The sequence below is a fragment of the Candoia aspera genome, chromosome 1 (assembly GCF_035149785.1).
Source record: "Candoia aspera isolate rCanAsp1 chromosome 1, rCanAsp1.hap2, whole genome shotgun sequence".
Taxonomy (NCBI): Eukaryota; Metazoa; Chordata; class Lepidosauria; order Squamata; family Boidae; genus Candoia; species Candoia aspera.
In genome coordinates, this window is record NC_086153.1 from 96,859,274 (window position 1) to 96,879,364 (window position 20,091).

The 20,091-nt window shown below is 37.9% G+C and overlaps 1 protein-coding gene across 1 annotated transcript; it reads right to left on the reverse strand.

Annotated features, from left to right (window-relative positions):
• Positions 1 to 657: 657 nt before the first annotated feature.
• Positions 658 to 10,886, reverse strand: CENPW (centromere protein W). Its single transcript, XM_063290777.1, has 3 exons — positions 10,729 to 10,886; positions 8,310 to 8,423; positions 658 to 1,244 (listed from the first exon to the last, which is right to left on the reverse strand). The coding sequence occupies exons 1-3, from the start codon at positions 10,816 to 10,818 to the stop codon at positions 1,218 to 1,220; spliced, it is 231 nt and encodes a 76-aa protein (XP_063146847.1). The 5' UTR covers positions 10,819 to 10,886; the 3' UTR covers positions 658 to 1,217.
• Between the last annotated feature and the right edge of the window lie 9,205 nt (positions 10,887 to 20,091).

Here is a 20,091-nt window from a genome sequence, read left to right on the forward strand (position 1 = left end):
AAGAGGCATGAAAGTTCTGAAGCTGTTCTTTTCCTTCACATAAAACTGTAATTAAAATGAAATCCTTAATCACCCTACATCTGTCAGCAATAAGGTACTTCATGACAGTGTTTTAATGTAACATAATTCTTTAAAAGAGACAGATTTAATGAAACAGAAATCTACATAAAAAGGAAAATGTATGGGACACTTTACTCTATCCCCATCTTATGGCTGCAAAAGGAACAGCCATTTTGGAAGAGATGAGATTTCTAAAAAGCCACTGACTATATGAAAATTACACTGATTGCATTACTGTCTATATCAAAGGCACTGATCATAGTACTGATTTACAGAAGTAATTAACATGTTAGATTTCATCAAGGAACCATGAAGCAAAACACGATAATCTGGTCAATTAAAATAGGACGTATTCACATGCTTTGTATACAGAATTGACATTTCTGCTAAAAGTGAAAACTGAAAAGAATAAAACTGCTTCATGGTTTTCATTTCCTTTATGATCCCCAACAACAGTAGCTGTTTAATAAAAGAAGAAAAGGAATGTACCATTGCTGTCTCATCCTAGGAACTATTAAAACTGGGCTGGGCAAGGCTATTTACCACTTTAGGTTTTTTTTTTCTCCAGCACATACAAAATAGCATGAGAAATTAACATGTGAAGAAAGCAGTCTTGAATAGCTTTATTACTACAAATGGTAATATTTGAAATATTTTTACATTTTGTTCACACTTTTGTGTTTTAAAAGTCTGCCCCCCACTACAAGGCTCCAAAATCAAATATTTCTTTAGCTGAAAGGTTATTTATTTGTGATGTGATTTAACATCAGAAGTTTAAAAAGGTATAAATGGTAGAAAACATGCACATTACAAATATCCTCTGGCTAATAAAGTTTTTGTTTTTAAAGGTTTGTAGGAATACATAATGACACAGTTAAGGTTACATTTAAAGTTCTCAGACAAGGCACCTTATATAAACATTATAAAAAGAGGCAATATTTTCTATTCAATATTAAACTGCAATTCAGTCACTGGTGTTGATTATTATTTCATCAAAGACTACAGAATGAACTCTGAGATTTATTTCTAAGAATTATTTAATGCAAAAAATATTAAAGTACAAGTCACTAAGATCTGAATTTCATCATATATAAAGTCCTGTAAATATAAGTATAGAACTCAGAAATAAATTGGCGAATTAAGAACTCCTCTTTCCTTTAGCCTCGACTCTTCTTTAAAATTATCTGGAAAGAAAAACATATAGATTTTTCAGATACATTAGCTTATTGTTTCATTTAAATGTAGTCATGTATTTAATATGAAATGTTTTAGATGGTTTTCATCTGTTGCCAAATACCTTTCATCTATTATTACAATGGTCACTTTAACTAATAAAACAGTGACCTTGTACCTACACAAATAACCTTTTGTATTAGCAAGGATGTGCCTTCCTCTAGTTCTTTTGTTGTTCTACATTTTACAATACATGAGTAGGGAACATTCTTTAAAATAAAATTTGTGCCAACTTGGCTTCCAGTGGGAATGGCAGTCTGAGCGGCTGTGCCCGCTGTTTTGGCAGGTGGAGCGGACAGCGTGGCGGCTTTTTTTGGGCTCAGGCAGGCTTTCCTGAAGTCCAGAATCGTTCTCCGATTCAAGGAGAATACTTCAAATTATCCCATTTGTCTTCCAGAACAGCAGCTTGTAGCCGGGAGATTGCAAACTGTTTCACGGTCAATGGTAAGAGCATCCGGGAGGTGGGGACATCACCATTTCCAAGCCGCACTGTAGCCTTAAAGGGACACTAAGACAGGCCACCCCATTTCTAAATCAATTTGTTTTTGTTTTTAAGTATATGTACCCCAAGAGAGGCTTTCTACAGCAAGGAGAAGCTGGTTCTCTTGGTGCTTAACATTATTTTTGGGCTTACTTTAAAAAATTTTTTTTTTAAGTTTTGCATTTTGTTTTTCTTCCAAAGGGAATTTTAAAGATTGAGTAAATAATTGTCTTCCTGTTATTATTTTTGCATTAAATTTGAAGATATTAGCATTTTCCTACACGTTGAATCTGCTGATTTGAACCTTCAGCTTTCTGTCTTCACTTTCCCTTCAAAACAGTCTGCTATTCATTCTCACTCTGTGTAAACAACTTTCGATCTTTCCCATCGACTTTTGCTGATTAAGTTCCTTGGGGGCAACATAATCTACTGCGTGAGACATGGAGGATTTCAAGCAGATTCTTTCTGACCTTCACCAAGACTTCAAACAGGTATCTTCTGACTTTTATCAAACCTGTATGCAAGATATCCAGGACATTGTGGAAAATATGAGAGCTAAAATGTGCCATCAGGTTGGAGGTGTGGTGGATGAAATTGAGGAATCTAAGAGTGATAGAAAGGTTTAAGACTGAGATTGGGATTTTTGTCAAGATGCTGGATGAAGATTGAATAATGGAGTTGGAGAAATCTAGAGGAGAAAGTGATCCGCAAGCCATAAGTAGGGTCAATCTCCCGGTGCAACGCCATGAAAAGAACCTGGAATTTTGGAGGGGGTTAGCTGGGCTGTTTGATTTCTTAGGAAGAAAGCTCTGTGCATATTTTGGGAATATGTAACTGCTCTGATTTATTTTGAAGTGGGATAAGGGTTGAAAAATGTTTTGGCTTGCTTTAAGGATTTGACTGATGTTATTTGCCTTTAAAGATTTGGATTTACTGTTTTGAATTGGCTTTGTTTTTTATGTTTACTAAGATTTTGGGTTTATTAAGATTGAGATTATTAAAACTGTTATTCCATTAAGTACAATAGCTGACAACTTATGTGCTTTTCAATTTGATTTTTATTATAGTAGACAGAAATGTATAGAATAGTGGTAGGAAGGGAATCATCAAATATGTTTTGGAGGGGAGAAAGATGTTTAGGAGGTTTATATGAACTTTTTTCTTTATTTTAATATAAGGGGGAGAAGTAACTCTACTTAGTGTTTTTTATTATGTGTTAAAGGGGAATGATTTATAGAAATGATGTGTTTTGGTTTAATATAGAGTAAGAGATCAATTATGGAAATTTTATATATCCTTGCTGTTAAAAGTCAGAAGCCACATCTTCTGTAAATTTAAAAAAAAATTATTTTCTTGTGTTTCTGCACTTTTTTAGTTTTTTAGTTTTTCTTTTTTTTTCTTTTAGTTTTTATTCTTTCCTTGAAACTTAATAAAATTTACTATAAAAAAATAAAATAAAATTTGTGTTAATCTGACCTGTAACTAGTAATGCAGCATTACTAGAAGTCAGGGTGGATTTGTTCTTTTTTTAAAATAAGAATTTTATTAGATTTAGAGCAAAGATAAAAACTACAAAAAAGCAAAAAACTACAAAAAGAGAAAAGAAAAAAACTAAGAGTGTGAAAACACACAAGGAGAATTTTTTTTTAAAGATTACATAAAGATGTGACTTCCGACTTTTAACAGCAAGAATATACACAATTTTCCATAATCAATCCCTTACTCTATATTAAACCAAAATCACATTATTTCTATAAATCATTCTATTAGCATATTATAAAAATCACTAAATACATTTGCTCCTTCCCCTTATATTAAAAGAAAGAATATAAACCTCCTAATCAACTTCTCCACAAAGATAACATTTATTTCCTTCCTACTACTATTCTGTACTTTTCTGTCTACTATAATAGAGATCAAACTAAAAAGCATATAAATTGTCTGCCATTATAGTTAATAATACAATTATAATAATCTTAATCATATTAAGCCTAAAACCAAGGTTTATTATATCTTATTAAACTTAATCCAAATAATTAAAGAGTAGTCAAACTCTAAAAGCAATCCAGATAATTTTTCTTAAACCCTTACCCCACTTCAAAATAAACCAAAGCATTTACATATCTCCACAATACACACAGAGCATTTTTCATAAAGAAATCAGACAACCCAACTGCCCCCTTTAAAAACTCTGACTTCTCAGCAGAAAAACTCCCATAGATAACAACCCCTTCTTTTCCATAACGTTCCATCAAAAAGTCAATCTCACTCATGGCTTGCAATTCATTCTGTTCCTTTAAATTCTTCACCTCGACTGCCCAATCATTGTCCGGCATTTTAACAGAAGCCTCAATCTCGCTGTTTGTAGAAGCATTTCTATCATTGTTCAGCTCTTCAATTTCTTCCACAATATCCCCAGCCAGCTGACACATTTTAGAACTAAAGTTCTCTGCAATGTTCCGAATATCTTGGATAATAACTTGACAGGAATCAAAAAGAATCTGTTTAAGCTCACAATGGAAATCTGAGAAAGTCTGCTTGAAATCCCCCATGTCTCACGCAGTAGATTATGGTGCCCCCTAGGTACTTAACTAGAGAAAGTAGGAGGTAATAGAAAATTTCTGAAAGATGTTTACACAAGCGAAAGTACAGTAACAGGCAACTCCCCAGGAAAAATAGCAGCAGAGAGCTAAAAGTTCAGAACAGCAAATTCAACATGTAGGAAAACAGTAAAATCTTCAAATTTAATGCAAAAATAGTAACAGGGAGACGATTACATATTCTCAACGCTCCTTAATATTTGGATGGAAAGCAAAATCCAAAACTTAAAAAGAATTTTTAATAAAATTAATCCCAAAAATAGCAATAAGCACCAAGAGAGCTCGCTTCTCCTTGCTGTAAAAAGCCTCTCTTAGGGTACATAAACTTAAAAAATAAATAAATTGGGTGATTTAGAGATGCGGTGGCTGGTCTTAGTCCCTTTAAGGCTACAGCATGGCTTGAAAACAATGATGTCCCAGCCTCCTGGCAGCTCTTACCAGATTAGTGCAAACACTGTTTACAATCCTCTGGCTGCAAGTCGCCGTTCTGGAGGGCAAATGGGATGATTCCGAGTGTTTTCTTTGTCCATGAAAATGCTCCAGGGCTTCAGGAAAACCCTGCCTGAGCCCCAAAAAATGCCGCATTGTCAGTTCTGCCCGTGGAGCCCACCAACAAAGCTGTTCAATCTGCCCTGTTCCCACCAGAAGTCATAAGTTTGGCCAGAGTGGATTTGTTAAAAATAAGACCTGCCAAACTAATTCATTTTTTCATCAAGTAACCTTAGTACCATAGACTGTGGGGTGTTTTGTGGCCTCATGGGCACACAATTTTAAGGGGATTATAGCAGCAGACCCTCTCTCTAAAGCAGTGTTTCTCAACCTTAGCAACTTTAAGATGTCTGGACTTCAACTCCTAGAGGCTGGCTGGGAAATTCTGGGGCTGGCTGGGGAATTCTGGGAATTGAAGTCCAGACATCTTAAAGTTGCTAAGGTTGAAAAACACTGCTCTAAAGGATCATTAGAATGGTCCAATCTTGGAGACTTATGGAATAGAGCGGGTGATCCTTTCAAGGCCTTTGTGACTTTATGGAATGATGAGAGAGCCATAGGCATGATTTCCCTTAAATGCTCTCATCAGCACTGTGAACCCAAAATGTAAAATGTTTTAAGATAGCTGATGCACAGCTGGCACAAGGAAAAACAAGAATCATCTAAACAGGAATCAACTAGCATGTGAGCACTACATAGTGTCAAGTATGTATAAGTACCCTCCTCCATGGCACCCTCAAGCTCTCATGAAGGGGCTTGTGGGAGATGACTTGGTAATGACAGCTCCTGAATCCTTAGTTATTCACTCTTATGTGCCGGCTAAGTATTCTTAGGAGAAAATTACTTGCTATCATAAGGAATATGTTTGGATTCTGAGGATTTTATAGAAATTCAGGGTTTTTTTTTCTTTTTATTGAAAAACATGTTAAAGAGATCGGTGCAGTTTTGGTTTCTTAAAACATAACTAATGGGATTGCATTTCATCAAGCCTTAGCTGATAAGACTGCTTAAAATGCAAGGCTAGAACATTTTTTCTATACTCAAGCTTTTAGCCTAATGTAATGGAAGCATACACACATGTGCACACTCACACACACAAACATATCTGAATTAATTATGATGTGAGCTTAACATATATGTCCACTACTCTATTTCTAACCCTAGCTACTTTCTAATTTTAGAGTTAAGGAAGGGCTTACAGAGAAAAATGGCAATTTTCTCACTCTCTCAGTCAAGCTAGCAGCTGACTTTCTTCTGGTTGATAAAACCTTTAATCTTCTTTTCTTCTGTCACCTTCTGTCATTCCACTATGTCCTCTGGAGTGGTTAGTTATTGTCTTTTGGTGTCTTCATCCTCTTCTCATCTTCAGCATGCTTCTTCAGATTAAGCCCCATAACTCTTCAACAATTTTATTGAACCTCAACCAACAGCCTATCAGCAGTGCAAATACTACCTAATCCAATTTAGGATTATCCACAGTTCTTTATTGAAACAAGCCATCTTCAACAGCTATGTCCATCTGCTCCATTTTAGTTGCTAACCATTTCCTCACACCACCCCCACAAAAAACCCTTCCATTTCAACTGTTCCTGATACTTGAAGACTTCCCCCTTGATAGCAACTTAACACAGCAGTCTTCTATGAGAATAGGTTCCTGCACGAATTTAAACTGACACATACTCTCAGCTTGTTATCAGCAAAGCTGGCACACAGCAATTATTTGGATTTTGGTATGGAAGCCAAAATAATCTGGAGCCAGCAAGGAGCCATGGTGACCTCAGGTGCATTACACATCCATTAGTTACGCTTTGGGGAACTGATTTCAGTTTGAGGATGGAAGTGTGGAAAAGAATTTTGTGTCTGTATGTTTTCCACGAACAGACATATAGTTTGGATTCTTGCCAGTCTTGGTTATTGAGACCTAAAAGAAAGGAACTTATGGAGGAGGTCCAGAGTGAGGTAAATATTCCATTCCATTCTCCCTTGAAAGAGGCAGTGGTGTGGCCTCTCCTAAAGAGAACTGTAACTATTTGTGAATACTACTCTACTGCAACATCCCATTGGAGAAGATAGTGGCTGATTAGTTTTATATGTTCCTGGATGGTGCAGATTACTTGATCCAATTCATTCAGTGTTCAAGTTTGATTCTGGCACTGAAACTGCTTTGGTTGTCCTAACAGATGATTTGCCTTGTGTGGTGGGGAGTGTTTATCTTCTTTAATCTTATGGCAGCTTTTTATATCACTGTCTCTTCAGTAGTTCTGCTCCTGCCTCTTGGTTTGGCCTTACAGGGCTTTGGCTGACCCATGACTGCTACGCAGAGGGATCCTGCATTGTTACCCTTGCTTCTTTAAATTCTATATAAAGGTATCAAGTGAAGCCATCAGGGGGTTGGGTGACACTACTGAGCTTTATTTCTCCCATTATCAGAATAAGGTGAGGCAGTACATGTACTGAAGAAGTGTTTGGGTTCTGTGACTGGTCAAAAGACAAAACTCTGTAAGATATCTGGACTGGTAGCTCACAGGTGCAAGTATTAGATAAGATCTCCAACACTCTTTGGAGCTGCACTCCTTCTGAAGGAACAAATACACAGCCTCAGTGTATTCTTGGATTCATCTTTTATTTTGAGGCCTAGATGGCATAGATGATGATGTGTTTAGCTAGCTATGTTTGATCCAGCAGCCCTGAACCTTTTTGGACAGGGATGGCCTGGTCACAGTAGCCATTCTTCAGTAATCTTCCATAGATTACTGCAATGTTCTTTCTGTGAGGGATAAAATATCCTTGTGGTGAATATTCCTTTTATTGTATTAATTTTATTGTATTTTTAGCACATAGAATTGTAACAAGCAGTTACACCTAATCCGATTCACTGATTTGTGTTTTAGTAATAACACCTATAACTTGGATATACAGCATGTCCCTGGTTTAAGAACAAGTTCCATTCCTGAGTCTGTCCTTAAGTCAAATTTGTATGTAGCTGGAACTGTTATTTAGCATCAGTTAGTCAAATGTTTGTCTTAGTGTATAGTATATATTTTACCTTTCTATGCAGATAAAACACTTAAGAAACACTTCCAAATACACTAAAATTTCTTAAACATAATAATACACAAAGTAGTATTGTGTATTTAATCTGAAACATTGGGTTTAACTCAAATTTTTAATATAATAGTCTTTATGGCAGTCCATTCTTAACTAGGAGTTGTCCATAAACTGGGACGTTCTTAAACTTGGGACCTGCTATACGTTTTCTAATATAAATTCATAATATAATTATAAGACTGATTATTTTTCTCATTGCAATAAAGTTTTAATAAAAATCTTATGTTTATAAAAGGTAGTCTCATCTGAATGTTCCCTTGGACTTTAATATAATTGCATGCAGCTTTAACATTATAGTATGCAAATTAAGATTCAACAAAGAATTTAACTATGATTACCTTTGCTGAAGACAGAACATGTTCATATTTAATTATTTTACTCTTTTCTTCGACAGCCTTAGCCCTGGTTTCTTCTGCTAACCGAAACAGGAACAGTAAGAAGTTCAAATGTACCTTTTAAAGAAAAGTACAAAATTCAAAACCTTCCAAAAAATCTCAAACATACCGGAACATACTAATCTATAAAATGATCTATAATGATATGTATTGTCATGGAGAAAATCTGTCTATGTGGTCACTAAGAGTCGACAACAGCTTAATGGCACTTAATCAGTCAATAATTTCTATGTGTTTATTATTGTACTGGCTCATTTCGGTTGCTCTCTGTGCACTCTCCAGAGTCTTTTAAGACTAAGGCAGTTTATAAGACAGCTGCATTCTGTAACAGTTGAATATTCCAACTATTTAAGGCCCATATTATGCAATACAGACTTTATCAGAATTGATAAAATGGAATATTATTTTTAATAATTTGATTATATTAAAATCTCAACAATTGGTCAGAGATTCCAAAACAAACAGTCATTTTAATCATTCTTAAATTGCTCATCTGTAAGACTTGAAAAGTCCAATCACCTGCTGAATTACTGGTGCTTAAAAATCAGATTCTTCAGATTGCAGCCAACCAAAATGACTTCTATTTTGTCTTGATTCAGCCTGAACGGTTTTACTAATCATAACCATGCCAAATATTGTGCAATGTTGAATAGGCAACAAGACTGTTGTGACTTCATCTAAATAAAAGCACTACATTCAATATGATTTACTTCTGAGAATATGTCAGCTGTTCACGCTAAAAGTGAATTATATTACTGCACCAGTAAGAATGTTACTTTTATATTTAAAAAAAACCCTAATATTCTAAAATTCTTTTACTATAGTTTCAGTCAATAGTCTCATATTAATGAATCTTGTACCCCACAGTAACTTACTATTGCTAGCCTGCACAATTTCTGAACCAAGCTTCATGCAGCCAATCAGCTAGCTATATATGATAGTCTAGCAAATGCTGAAAGGCCATCTAGCTTTTAATCTGTCTACAACTATATATATACATTCAGGTTACTGGATTTCAGGTGATTGAACTGTGGTATTGGAGGAAAATTCTGAGAGTGCCTTGGACTGCAAGAAGATCAAACCAGTCCATCCTCCAGGAAATAAAGCCAGACTGCTCACTTGAGGGAATGATATTAAAGGCAAAACTGAAATACTTTGGCCACATAATGAGAAGACAGGACAGCCTGGAGAAGATGTTGATGCTAGGGAGAGTGGAAGGCAAAAGGAAGAGGGGCCGACCAAGGGCAAGATAGATGGATGATATTCTAGAGGTGACGGACTTGTCCCTGGGGGAGCTGGGGGTGTTGACGACCGACAGGAAGCTCTGGCGTGGGCTGGTCCATGAAGTCACGAAGAGTCGGAAGCGACTAAACGAATAAACAATAACTCTCAGAGGACTGAGTGACTACAATTCACATTTTTGTAGTCACCCAGACATTTATCAGATCTCTAGAGATAGCACTTAGTTTAGTTATCCAAAGGTTGTGGAAGAGTGAGTTACCGTAATCACTAGAGCTGTGCAAAATACTCAAAAGGGGTAACACACATCAGTGTCCATTGCTAACCACATTGATGCCAAAATCATTATGTCACAATGCAAACTCGACCATATCACCTGTGTTGTGACAACATACCATAAATGGTTTATAATATTATGCATGGCACAGAAAAAAAAATCATTACAAAAATCTCCCTCTGATATATCAAAACATAGGATTTCCCATTTAAACTGAATGTCAATACAAGAGGAGAAATGGAAGTTGTGTGTTCAAAAGTGACAACCTTGCAAAAAACTTTATTGGCATGATAGGACTTGGCAGAAGGCGAGTGCAGAACTGCATTTCTTAAACTGCAGTCAAAGAAGCTTCTGACAACTATTACAGGGTTTAACACTGGTGCAGAGAACAGAGCTCTCTACCAATCCTCTGCCACCATGCACACATGAAACTCCATGCATTTCCTTGCATGCAATTCCAGGTCAAGTATTGCTTACCAGGCTAGCACTGGTATACCGTACAAAGCTGCTTTACAGAACTTGCTGTCATTACACGCAAGTCACAAGCTTAAACAGAAGGAACCACCCGCCACAGAAAAACAAAAATGGAGTTCCTACGTTCAGGCATTGCACCTTCACTCATGAGTGGATGGGAAACAGTTTTCCAGGGAGCTTCCCTAAAGTTATCGAGTTGGCCTCTGTGGGAAGCAAGACAATGAACAGTCGCCTCCCGAATTTGTCCTATCCCGGCACACCTTCTCGTTCTCATTGCAGAGCAGGACAGGGGTGTGCAAAGACACTCGGCAGGACTAGGGGAAACAGCCGCCACCTCCCTCCTTTCTAGCTTCCCTCCCAATTGTCCCTCACCAACAGGTCGGTGTTGCCACCCAAACGGAGGTGGGGCTTGTGCTTCTTCACCAAGCTCTTCAGGGTGCTTCGCGGTACGGTGCGCTTCATCGCGGCGGCGCGGCACCCTTCTCGTAATCAACGTCGGACTCCGAATCAACGTACTTCCGGCGGACTGCTCGCGCCAACCCCTCCACAATTGAATCAAGCGCGCTTGCGCTGTATAAATTCGAATCTGCCGCCGCGAGCCTCTACGTCACAGTAGCAGCTGACGCATCAACTCGCCTACTTTCTCCCGGAGTGATTGGTGGAAGGAAGAGCCTTTCTCTTTTCTTCATTCAGGGGGACTATTGAAAGAAGAGGAATTAATGCGCTCTTCACCGTGCAGTTTGATTTCCTCCTTTGTATCCAGCAGGTTATGTAGCTGCTCTCTTCTCCGCACACATACGCATAAATGAACACGGGTTTTTTTGTACAGTGGTCTTACTTAAACTCAGCAGGACTTGAATAGCCCGCAAATGTGTCTTAATCCGTTATGAGTTTATTTTAAAAATTGCAAATTTGTCTGCAGATCTCTGCTTATGGCAAAAGCCTGCAATAGTTGTAAGGAGATCTTGTCCGCGAAGGATTACGCCGTGATAGGTAAAGCGTCTAATGAATGCACTCAACTCTTCGTGATTACAACTGTGACTGTCTTCCAACAGCTTTGTCTTTTGGGGAGTCACTAAATGAAGGGTTTTTTTTGTTTTTGTGGGTTTTTTTAATTTTTAATTTTATTAGTGAAATATAACAAAGAATGATACATCAGTGATATACAAAAGAAACTACATACATTTACATTGATGAAAAAAATAGCATAAGAGGAAGAAACTGGGAAAAAAATAAAGATACATATGATATCAATATAAAACTTAGTCAGTCCTTAAACTTATTATTAAATCTAGACCATAGAGGAACACATTGCTTCATCTTCCCATTTTTAGAATACGAAGACATTTTAAAAATTGATAATATGTATATGAATCCATTCCAGCTGTGTCCTCACTTTCATTAGCAGTTCTCCTAGGCTGGCCCAAAATTGCAATCATTTACTGGGAAATACATTTATTTATTCAAATTTGTTATATCTGCCCAACTGCTGGAGTCAGGCACAGAGGTGATACAGGAGGGAGCTCCTCACAATCCCTCCACCATATATGTGATCTGTCAGTCGGTTGAGATATTTTTGGAGACTGGTGTAGCACTCTTTCAGAACAGCACTATTGTTGTTGTTTATTCGTTCAGTCGCTTCCGACTCTTCGTGACTTCATGGACCAGCCCACGCCAGAGCTTCCTGTCGGTCGTCAACACCCCAGCTCCCCCAGGGACGAGTCCGTCACCTCTAGAATATCATCCATCCACCTTGCCCTTGGTCGGCCCCTCTTCCTTTTGCCTTCCACTCTCCCTAGGATCAGCATCTTCTCCAGGCTGTCCTGTCTTCTCATTATGTGGCCAAAGTATTTCAGTTTTGCCTTTAATATCATTCCCTCAAGTGAGCAGTCTGGCTTTATTTCCTGGAGGAGGACTGGTTTGATCTTCTTGCAGTCCAAGGCACTCTCAGAATTTTCCTCCAACACCACAGTTCAAAAGCATCGATCTTCCTTCGCTCAGCCTTCCTTATGGTCCAGCTCTCGCAGCCATATGTTACTACGGGGAATACCATTGCTTTAACTATGCGGACCTTTGTTGTCAGTGTGATGTCTCTGCTCTTAACTATTTTATTGAGATTTGTCATTGCTCTTCTCCCAAGGATTAAGCGTCTTCTGATTTCCTCACTGCAGTCAGCATCTGCAGTAATCTTTGCAGCTAGGAATACAAAGTCTTTCACTGTCTCTACGTTTTCTCCCTCTATTTGCCAGTTATCAATCAAGCTGGTTGCCATAATCTTGGTTTTTTTGAGGTTTAGCTGCAAGCCAGCTTTTGCACTTTCTTCTTTCACCTTCATCATAAGGCTCCTCAGTTCCTCTTCGCTTTCAGCCATCAAAGTGGTATCATCTGCATATCTGAGATTGTTAATGTTTCTTCCAGTGATTTTAACTCCAGCCTTGGATTCCTCAAGCCCAGCATGTCTCATGATGTGTTCTGCGTACAAGTTGAATAGGTAGGGAGAGAGTTTACAGCCCTGCCGTACTCCTTTCCCAATCTTAAACCAGTCCGTTGTTCCGTGGTCTGTTCTTACTGTTGCTACTTGGTCGTTATACAGATTCTTCAGGAGGCAGACAAGATGACTTGGTATCCCCATACCGCTAAGAGCTTGCCACAGTTTGTTATGGTCCACACAGTCAAAGGCTTTAGAATAGTCAATAAAACAGAAATAGATGTTTTTCTGAAAGTCCCTGGCTTTTTCCATTATCCAGCGGATATTGGCAATTTGGTCCCTAGTTCCTCTGCCTTTCCTAAACCCAGCTTGTACAGCTTGATCCCTAGTTCATCTGCCTTTTGTAAACCCAGCTCGTAGCACTCTTTCAGAACAGCACTATACTTGTGTACAACACTAGTTTGAGCGACAGGTGACAGAGCATCTCCATGACAATGACCTGTCACTTGGGCAATCTGAAAAGTAGCTAAACCCTGCTTCTTGAGAACCTGCCTGCACTTGCCCAATACCACCTTACCACATGTTAAGGAGAGTGATTGGTTATTGCTTTTCCCACCAGTGGGTGATGCTCTTTGGGAGAGGAAAAATGCTTGGAAATCCAGCAAATGTTTTCATTAATTTGCCCCTTGTTAAATATGTAATCAGTCTGGGACTGAATACGGTCGGCCATGAGGCAGTCCAACATATGCCAGGGTACTTTTCCACTGAGTCATGGACATGAAAAAAAAAAAGTCCAGGGAAGCCATACTTAGGTACTTCATGCATGGCTAGAGTGAACACACAGGACAGGACTAGGAGTGTGCTTCAGGAATAGAAAATTCTATTCCTGACATGTATGTAGAGAAAGGATCTCTCCTTATAGAACATTAAGTAAATCGTAAGATAAATATATCAAAGCTGAAGCTGCAAGGTTTCGCCCCATTTATTTATTTGCTATTCATTCCATTTCTAAACCTCCTACTACTCAGATCTCTAGGTGACATAAAAGGATAAACATTTTAAAACAACAAATCCTGTAGAAAAATTCAATCATTAACTACTATTTATAATGATAACAAGTTAAAAGTTATTTTGGAGGGGAATAAAAATACACCAACTAGTTATTGCTAAAGACCAGTTGGAAAAGATGTGCTCTTTAAAGCCTCCTCACGGGCCGGCACTGACAGCATTCTCTGCATCCCATTTGGGAGTGAATGCCAATATGCAGTCCCACTCTGAAGAGAGGCTAGCCCCAAATAGCAGGAAGGAGAACTGGCTGCCATCAGATGGGTCTCTCCAGGAGATCAAAAGTAGGGGTGTACATCTTGCAGGAGGTGGCCTTCTCTTGGGCATCCTGGGCCCAAACTTTAAGCAATACTTTGTATCATACCCAGAAACAAACTGGATGTGTAAGTTAATTGTAATCATGAGCCAAGTGCTGGAGACTTTAAAACAGTTTCTTTATTCCAGTTTCATATGGGAAAGCCAGCTGCGGTATGTCCAAAGATAGGTGTCCAGCTTCTCCTTGAACACGTTTTGTTAAACCCCAACATACACAAAAATAAGGACTTGTGCTAAGAGCCTTGTCTTCTTCTCCTACTAGAAATCAAGCATCACTTTTCCTCCTTAAAATTAAAATTGCATGTGTGGTCTAAACAATGTTTCCATGTTTGTTTTTCCTGGGCTTAATGTCTACTATAAAGGGTTTCCATAATCTTTCAGCCAGCATGGTCAAAACCTATTACCTCATTCTGCAGTATGTATAATCATGCATTGCAAGTTTATCACCTCTTTGCTAATATTTTAGTGCTTACATATGTAAAGTTCAGCATATTTATAGGTGATATCACTGAAAATGAGGAAAATGTTGTTTTGCATATGGTACTTTAAATATTGACATTTCATATTCAAGTGTAAAAAATAAATGCTCATCCAGTGCTAATGATTAGTAGAAATTTTGAAACATAGCTTTTCCAGCACTGAAAATAAATCTCCAAACAGAACAGAACAATCAAGCAAAAACTGCCCTATAAAGAATGGTCTGAATGATCAGTTTGATTATTCCAGTTTCATAACTGGTTGTTTTCCATTTCTTCCTGATATTATATATATTTCATTATATTTGGATGAGGAGTATTTGTACATCAATCTAACTTCATCTAGGAATGAAGAACAAAATAAATGTAAAGGGAAGGTTAATATTCCTTTGTGAGATATGGGTCTATGTAAAATATTTCGGGGATAAAGGAACATTTTGCCCCAAAGTGCTATATATTTGGTATTATTATTATTGTTTTATCCCACGTTTTTTATATATAACTCAAGGTTGCAAACATCCTTAATACTCTTGCCTCCTATTTTCCCCACAACAACAACCCTCTGAGGTGGACTGGGCTGATGGAGAGTGTCTAGCCCAAAGTCATCCAGCCAGCTTTCATGCTGAAGAGAGGCCTGGAACTCATACTCTCCTGGTTTCTAGGCCAGCACCTTCACCACTACACCACACTGGCTGTATAAATAAATAAATAATGAATATTAATACATTTATTTATATGTGCATAAATATTATACGGAGAGCCAGTTTGGTCTAGTGGTTAAGGCTCTGGGCTAGAAACCAGGGGACTGAGAGTTCTGGTCCCGCCTGAGGCACAAAGCCGGCTTGGTGACCTTGGGTCGGTCACTCTCCCTCAGCCCAAGTCTCCTCACAGGGTTGTTGTTGTGGGGGAAATAGGAGGAGGAAGGAGTATCAGGTATGTTCACCGCCTTGAGTTATTTATAAAAATAATAAAAGGTGGGATAATAAATAAATATATTTATTATATATTTATCTATCGAAGTATATATTCTGCACATACATTTCAATCATGAAATTGGGAATTCAACCCTAATTAACTCTTAAAAAGAGAGGGAGAAAAAGGGTTTACTTGTTGTCCATGTCCTCACATATTTCTCATATACTCCCCAAACGACGGGCTTTACAAAGCACCTAATACGATAGGCAGATAGTTAGCCCAATTCTGCTATGACATAGCTTTTAAGCAGTCTTTACAACTTTATTTATTTATTCTAGAAGTAGGGCCTCACTCTGTTTCACCCATTCAGTGAAGTACAGTATGTAACAACAATCACAAGTGTATCAATAGAAAAAAATGTGAATCAAACCATTCAATGGCAAAGGATTTGCTCAAGATCCTGTAGAGTTACATATGAGCAGAGCTTAGGAGGAAGAGTGCTAAGGTCATACAGGCAAAGCAGATTGGAAATGAAATGATCATGCAGAAACTCTTGTTGTCCAGCAGATCAGAAATAAGATACTGAATGGCATACAGTGACTGACTGAGGACTCGTGTTCAACAAGAAATATTTTCTTGCAAGTAATAGTCTCTGAATATGTGCAAAGAGATTTTGTAAAACACATTTTGTTTTCACAAGTTTCTAGTTCCCAAAATAAAGTTTATAGCTGACAGTTCCACCAAAATGTTTAGGGATCTGTGAGCATGGAGAATAAAGTTCACTCCCCACCCCAAAAAACGAATAAGAACAGAGAAAAAGACAACAACAGGCACACAAAAAGACATACAAAGTAATTTGTGGATTTTAACAGTTAATATAAATTTCATAACTGTAGCTGCAAGGAAACTTATACTGATGTATATCATTGTGTATACTTTGAATTCAGGTTAAATTTGACTAAGGTGCACCCAACAATGTTTCAGTCAGTCAAAAAGACTGTAGGAGAAATGCAGTCAATATTTCTGAATGGACCAGCCCTAAAGGCATCCAGAGCCTGTGAAGTTGCTCCTAATTTGGATAAGTCAGTCTGGTCAAAAGTAAGAAAATACTGTTCCAGGAGCCACCATAATCATTTTTTTGTGAAAGTCCTTCTGAAAATAAACAAATTATTTGAAAACATTGTTTCCTTGCAGGAATTTTCAGCTGCGAAGAATTCTGAGACCTATTTGTTCCCATTATTCTCCAGAAAATAGTTCTCATAAGGCTGGGAGAAAGAAACCTGTGGGTAGCATAAGAAACTTTCCACAACCGCTTGTTTTCCTTCAGAGCCAAGACTTGTAAGTTCAAACAAAACTTTTTTTTCAGGTAAATCATCAAATGTCTGACTGTCTGAATGAAATTAAGACAGCAATGCATTTAACAGGAACTATAGCAAATGCACCTCAATTCAAGGAAGAGTGAATTAAAGCAATGCTAATCACAATGATTAAATAGCAATTAGGAAACAAATCCATTTGTCAACCGTTGTTTCCAAGATCCAAACCAATTAAACCAAAAGGAAAAAAAAAACAGTTAGGTTATACTGTAGAACAGCATGTAATTGTTATTTCATGCTGAGTGGATTTTATGGATGGCAGCAGTCCTTGAACTCTCCAGGCTACTTCTATAAGCCAAGGAAAGAAAGACCTCTTAGCGTAGCACTCAATGGGCAAAAGTTGTTCATTGTATAGAATGTGATCTAAAGGGCTTTCTGGCTCTGGGCTGTATGCCTAGCAAAGAGGAGAGAGTTTAGATGATGCAGAGTGGTACAAAAGAAGATTATGCAGTCCACAGAATGGATTCTTTTTCTTTCCACATGCTAAACCCTCATCTCAATTGCTCTGTCTTCCTAAGTATGCCAATCTGTCTTTGTCAGATTGGGATAGGAAACTACAATTTCACAGTTCCTTTTTGGTTGATTTCCCTCTCTTCTTTTGCTTTTCCCCCAGACTCACAGTCAATGCAGAGTCTCCCTACTAAACCACAACATATATCTGGGTGCTCCATCTCCTTGTCCCATTTTTACCATAGTTACCCTATTCAAAGAGTGGCAATTATATAGTATGCATGCACATGTATCTGAAGCTCTCTTTAAAATGAGGTGACCACCTGTGTTACGTGTAGCACATACTGCAATTCTTACTTCCTGGTGGAGCACTTGCTTACTAGTTTCAGCAAGTTGTCCAGCTCAAGCTGGTGGGGGGCAGCACTTGTTTGGGATAACTCCTCTCACCCTTATCAAAAGGTCATCTTACATTAAGGAAGGTTAGGCAGGTGGAGGCCTGGCACAGGTGGCTATCATGGGCCAACTACATATTGCTTTCAATATCTCAAGAGCTGGGCCTCCAACAGCCTGGACCACAATGAGAAGGGACCTTTTTACTGAGCTCAATCTTCTCCCTAATTAACCATCTTCAACTGGGCTAGACATAGGATGAAACACTGAGGTGAAAGCTTAGTAAAATCAGCAGTGGTGCCATATTATCGATTCAGTGATTGTTGATCTCATCATGATGTTCATGAGGCCAGAAGTGTAGGAGAACTTTCCCCTTTAAGTTCATGAGGCCAGAACTGTTCCCCTTTAAAAGCAACAGCTGAAGAGTGCTTTGAAGGTTTACTGTATTTGTTATCATGGGGTGTTCTCAATAGGAGAAGACATGTTTTGCCAGCAAGCAATTTATCAAAACACTACATCACCTTTTCTTGCATGTCTTATTAGGAACAAACGTTTAGGATAATTTAGGATTTAGGATAAGAGCAGCCTTGTCCTTGTTCATATGTAGTTATTTCTAACTTGCTTCTTTTCTGGGATGTGGACAAACAGCAGTTTGAACAAAGAGAGCTTGTTTCTAACTCTAATGTATTATATGAGCTGATTGGTATTCTCCTGCAATCTTGGTTTTTCTATTTTTTTACTTTTATTTGTACTTTAGTGTTTTAATTATTGTAATACTGTTTTAATTGTCCCTATGGTTGTATGCCACCCAGAGTCATGTTCTGTGAGATGGGCAGCTGTATAAATCTGCTAAATAAATAAACAATATAGCATCTATTTCTCAGATAAGGATCTCGTTCAAGAAGAAAAAGCCAAAAGACCTCTTAAGGAGGTCATTAACAATTACGAACAGTGCTTTCAAAGTCAGATATGGCATCTCACTATGCAGCAAATAATATGCCCCTTGATGAAATGAAAATAGGCTACGTAGATATTATTCTATGAATCAGGAGTAATGTTTATTAGGCAAACTGTTCCCAAATGAAGGCAGAGCTGGAAAAAACTAAGAGAAGCACCAATTAACTATGTCCATTCTAGAATGCGATATCACTATGATCTTTGTGGTCCATTATTGAGTTTTGTTTTTCACAGCATGCATTGCAATATCTGCTGTAAAGATGATAGCAAAAAGTCAATTATGCTTCTAATTCCCTCTGTCTCTCTTGCAGCAGGCACTTCTGTATCTACAGGGCAATTACATAAACCTTACCATATTAAATCTAGGAGCTTTTTCATCTACTAGTGGAGCAAGAAGAAACTGCAAATTATTACCTTCCAGCTCAGTGGGACACTGGAGGCATAATGCAATTATGCTTCCTTTTCTTCCTCTTATTGCCATGTTCAGAAGAGTTCTTGGAAGGACACTATTTAAGAACTCTGCTATTTATTTCTGGGTTCTCAGACTAAATTATATCCAGATGGTTCACACAAACAAAACATGCTACATTTTGTGGAGGAAAGGCTATAAAAATGGCGGTTCACCAGTCAGTCTAATCTAAGCCTTGTATGAGAATGTGACGATTTAAATAACATGTAAAGTTTGCATATTTCAGTTCTGAAGGAATGCAGGACTATCACAGAATATGTAGTAGTAGTATATCCAACTTTTCTAGCTCTTGCTATAAGAAGGCTGCCTGCAAAGTGACCAGCCCTAAACCTTCCTTGTATTTGTCATAATAAATTGTACTTCTTTCAGTGTAAAGAGTCGAACAAATTGACGCGGCTTCAGATAAAATGTTGGTAGGAAAAAAAATGCATGGTTGATTAGTTAAATCCCACTCTGCATGTTAGGCGCTGAACCACGATTTATGTGTTAACATGATGAAAGGAAGCTGCAGCAACATTCTAATAATTGCCATTACAGTAGTTATGTGTAGACCAAACTATCCCAGAAATTGTGGCTCTCTCCATAGGAAAATAAGGATTACAGCAGATGGTAACAATTATGCATTTCCTTTTGTAAGGTTAATTATTTATTTTATTTACAGATTATGATAAACGGTAGGAAATTTCACTTAAAGTTTCTGTGTTGATTATTGAACAGATTTTTTTTTTAATCCATTCAGTTGTGTCCGATTCTCAGAGACTGCCTGGACAAGTCCCTGCAGTTTTCTTGGCAAGGTTTTTCAGAAGAGGTTTGCCACTGCCTCCTTCCTAGGGCTGAGAGAGAGTGACTGGCCCAGGGTCACCCAGCTGGCTTTGTGCCCAAGGGAGGACTAGA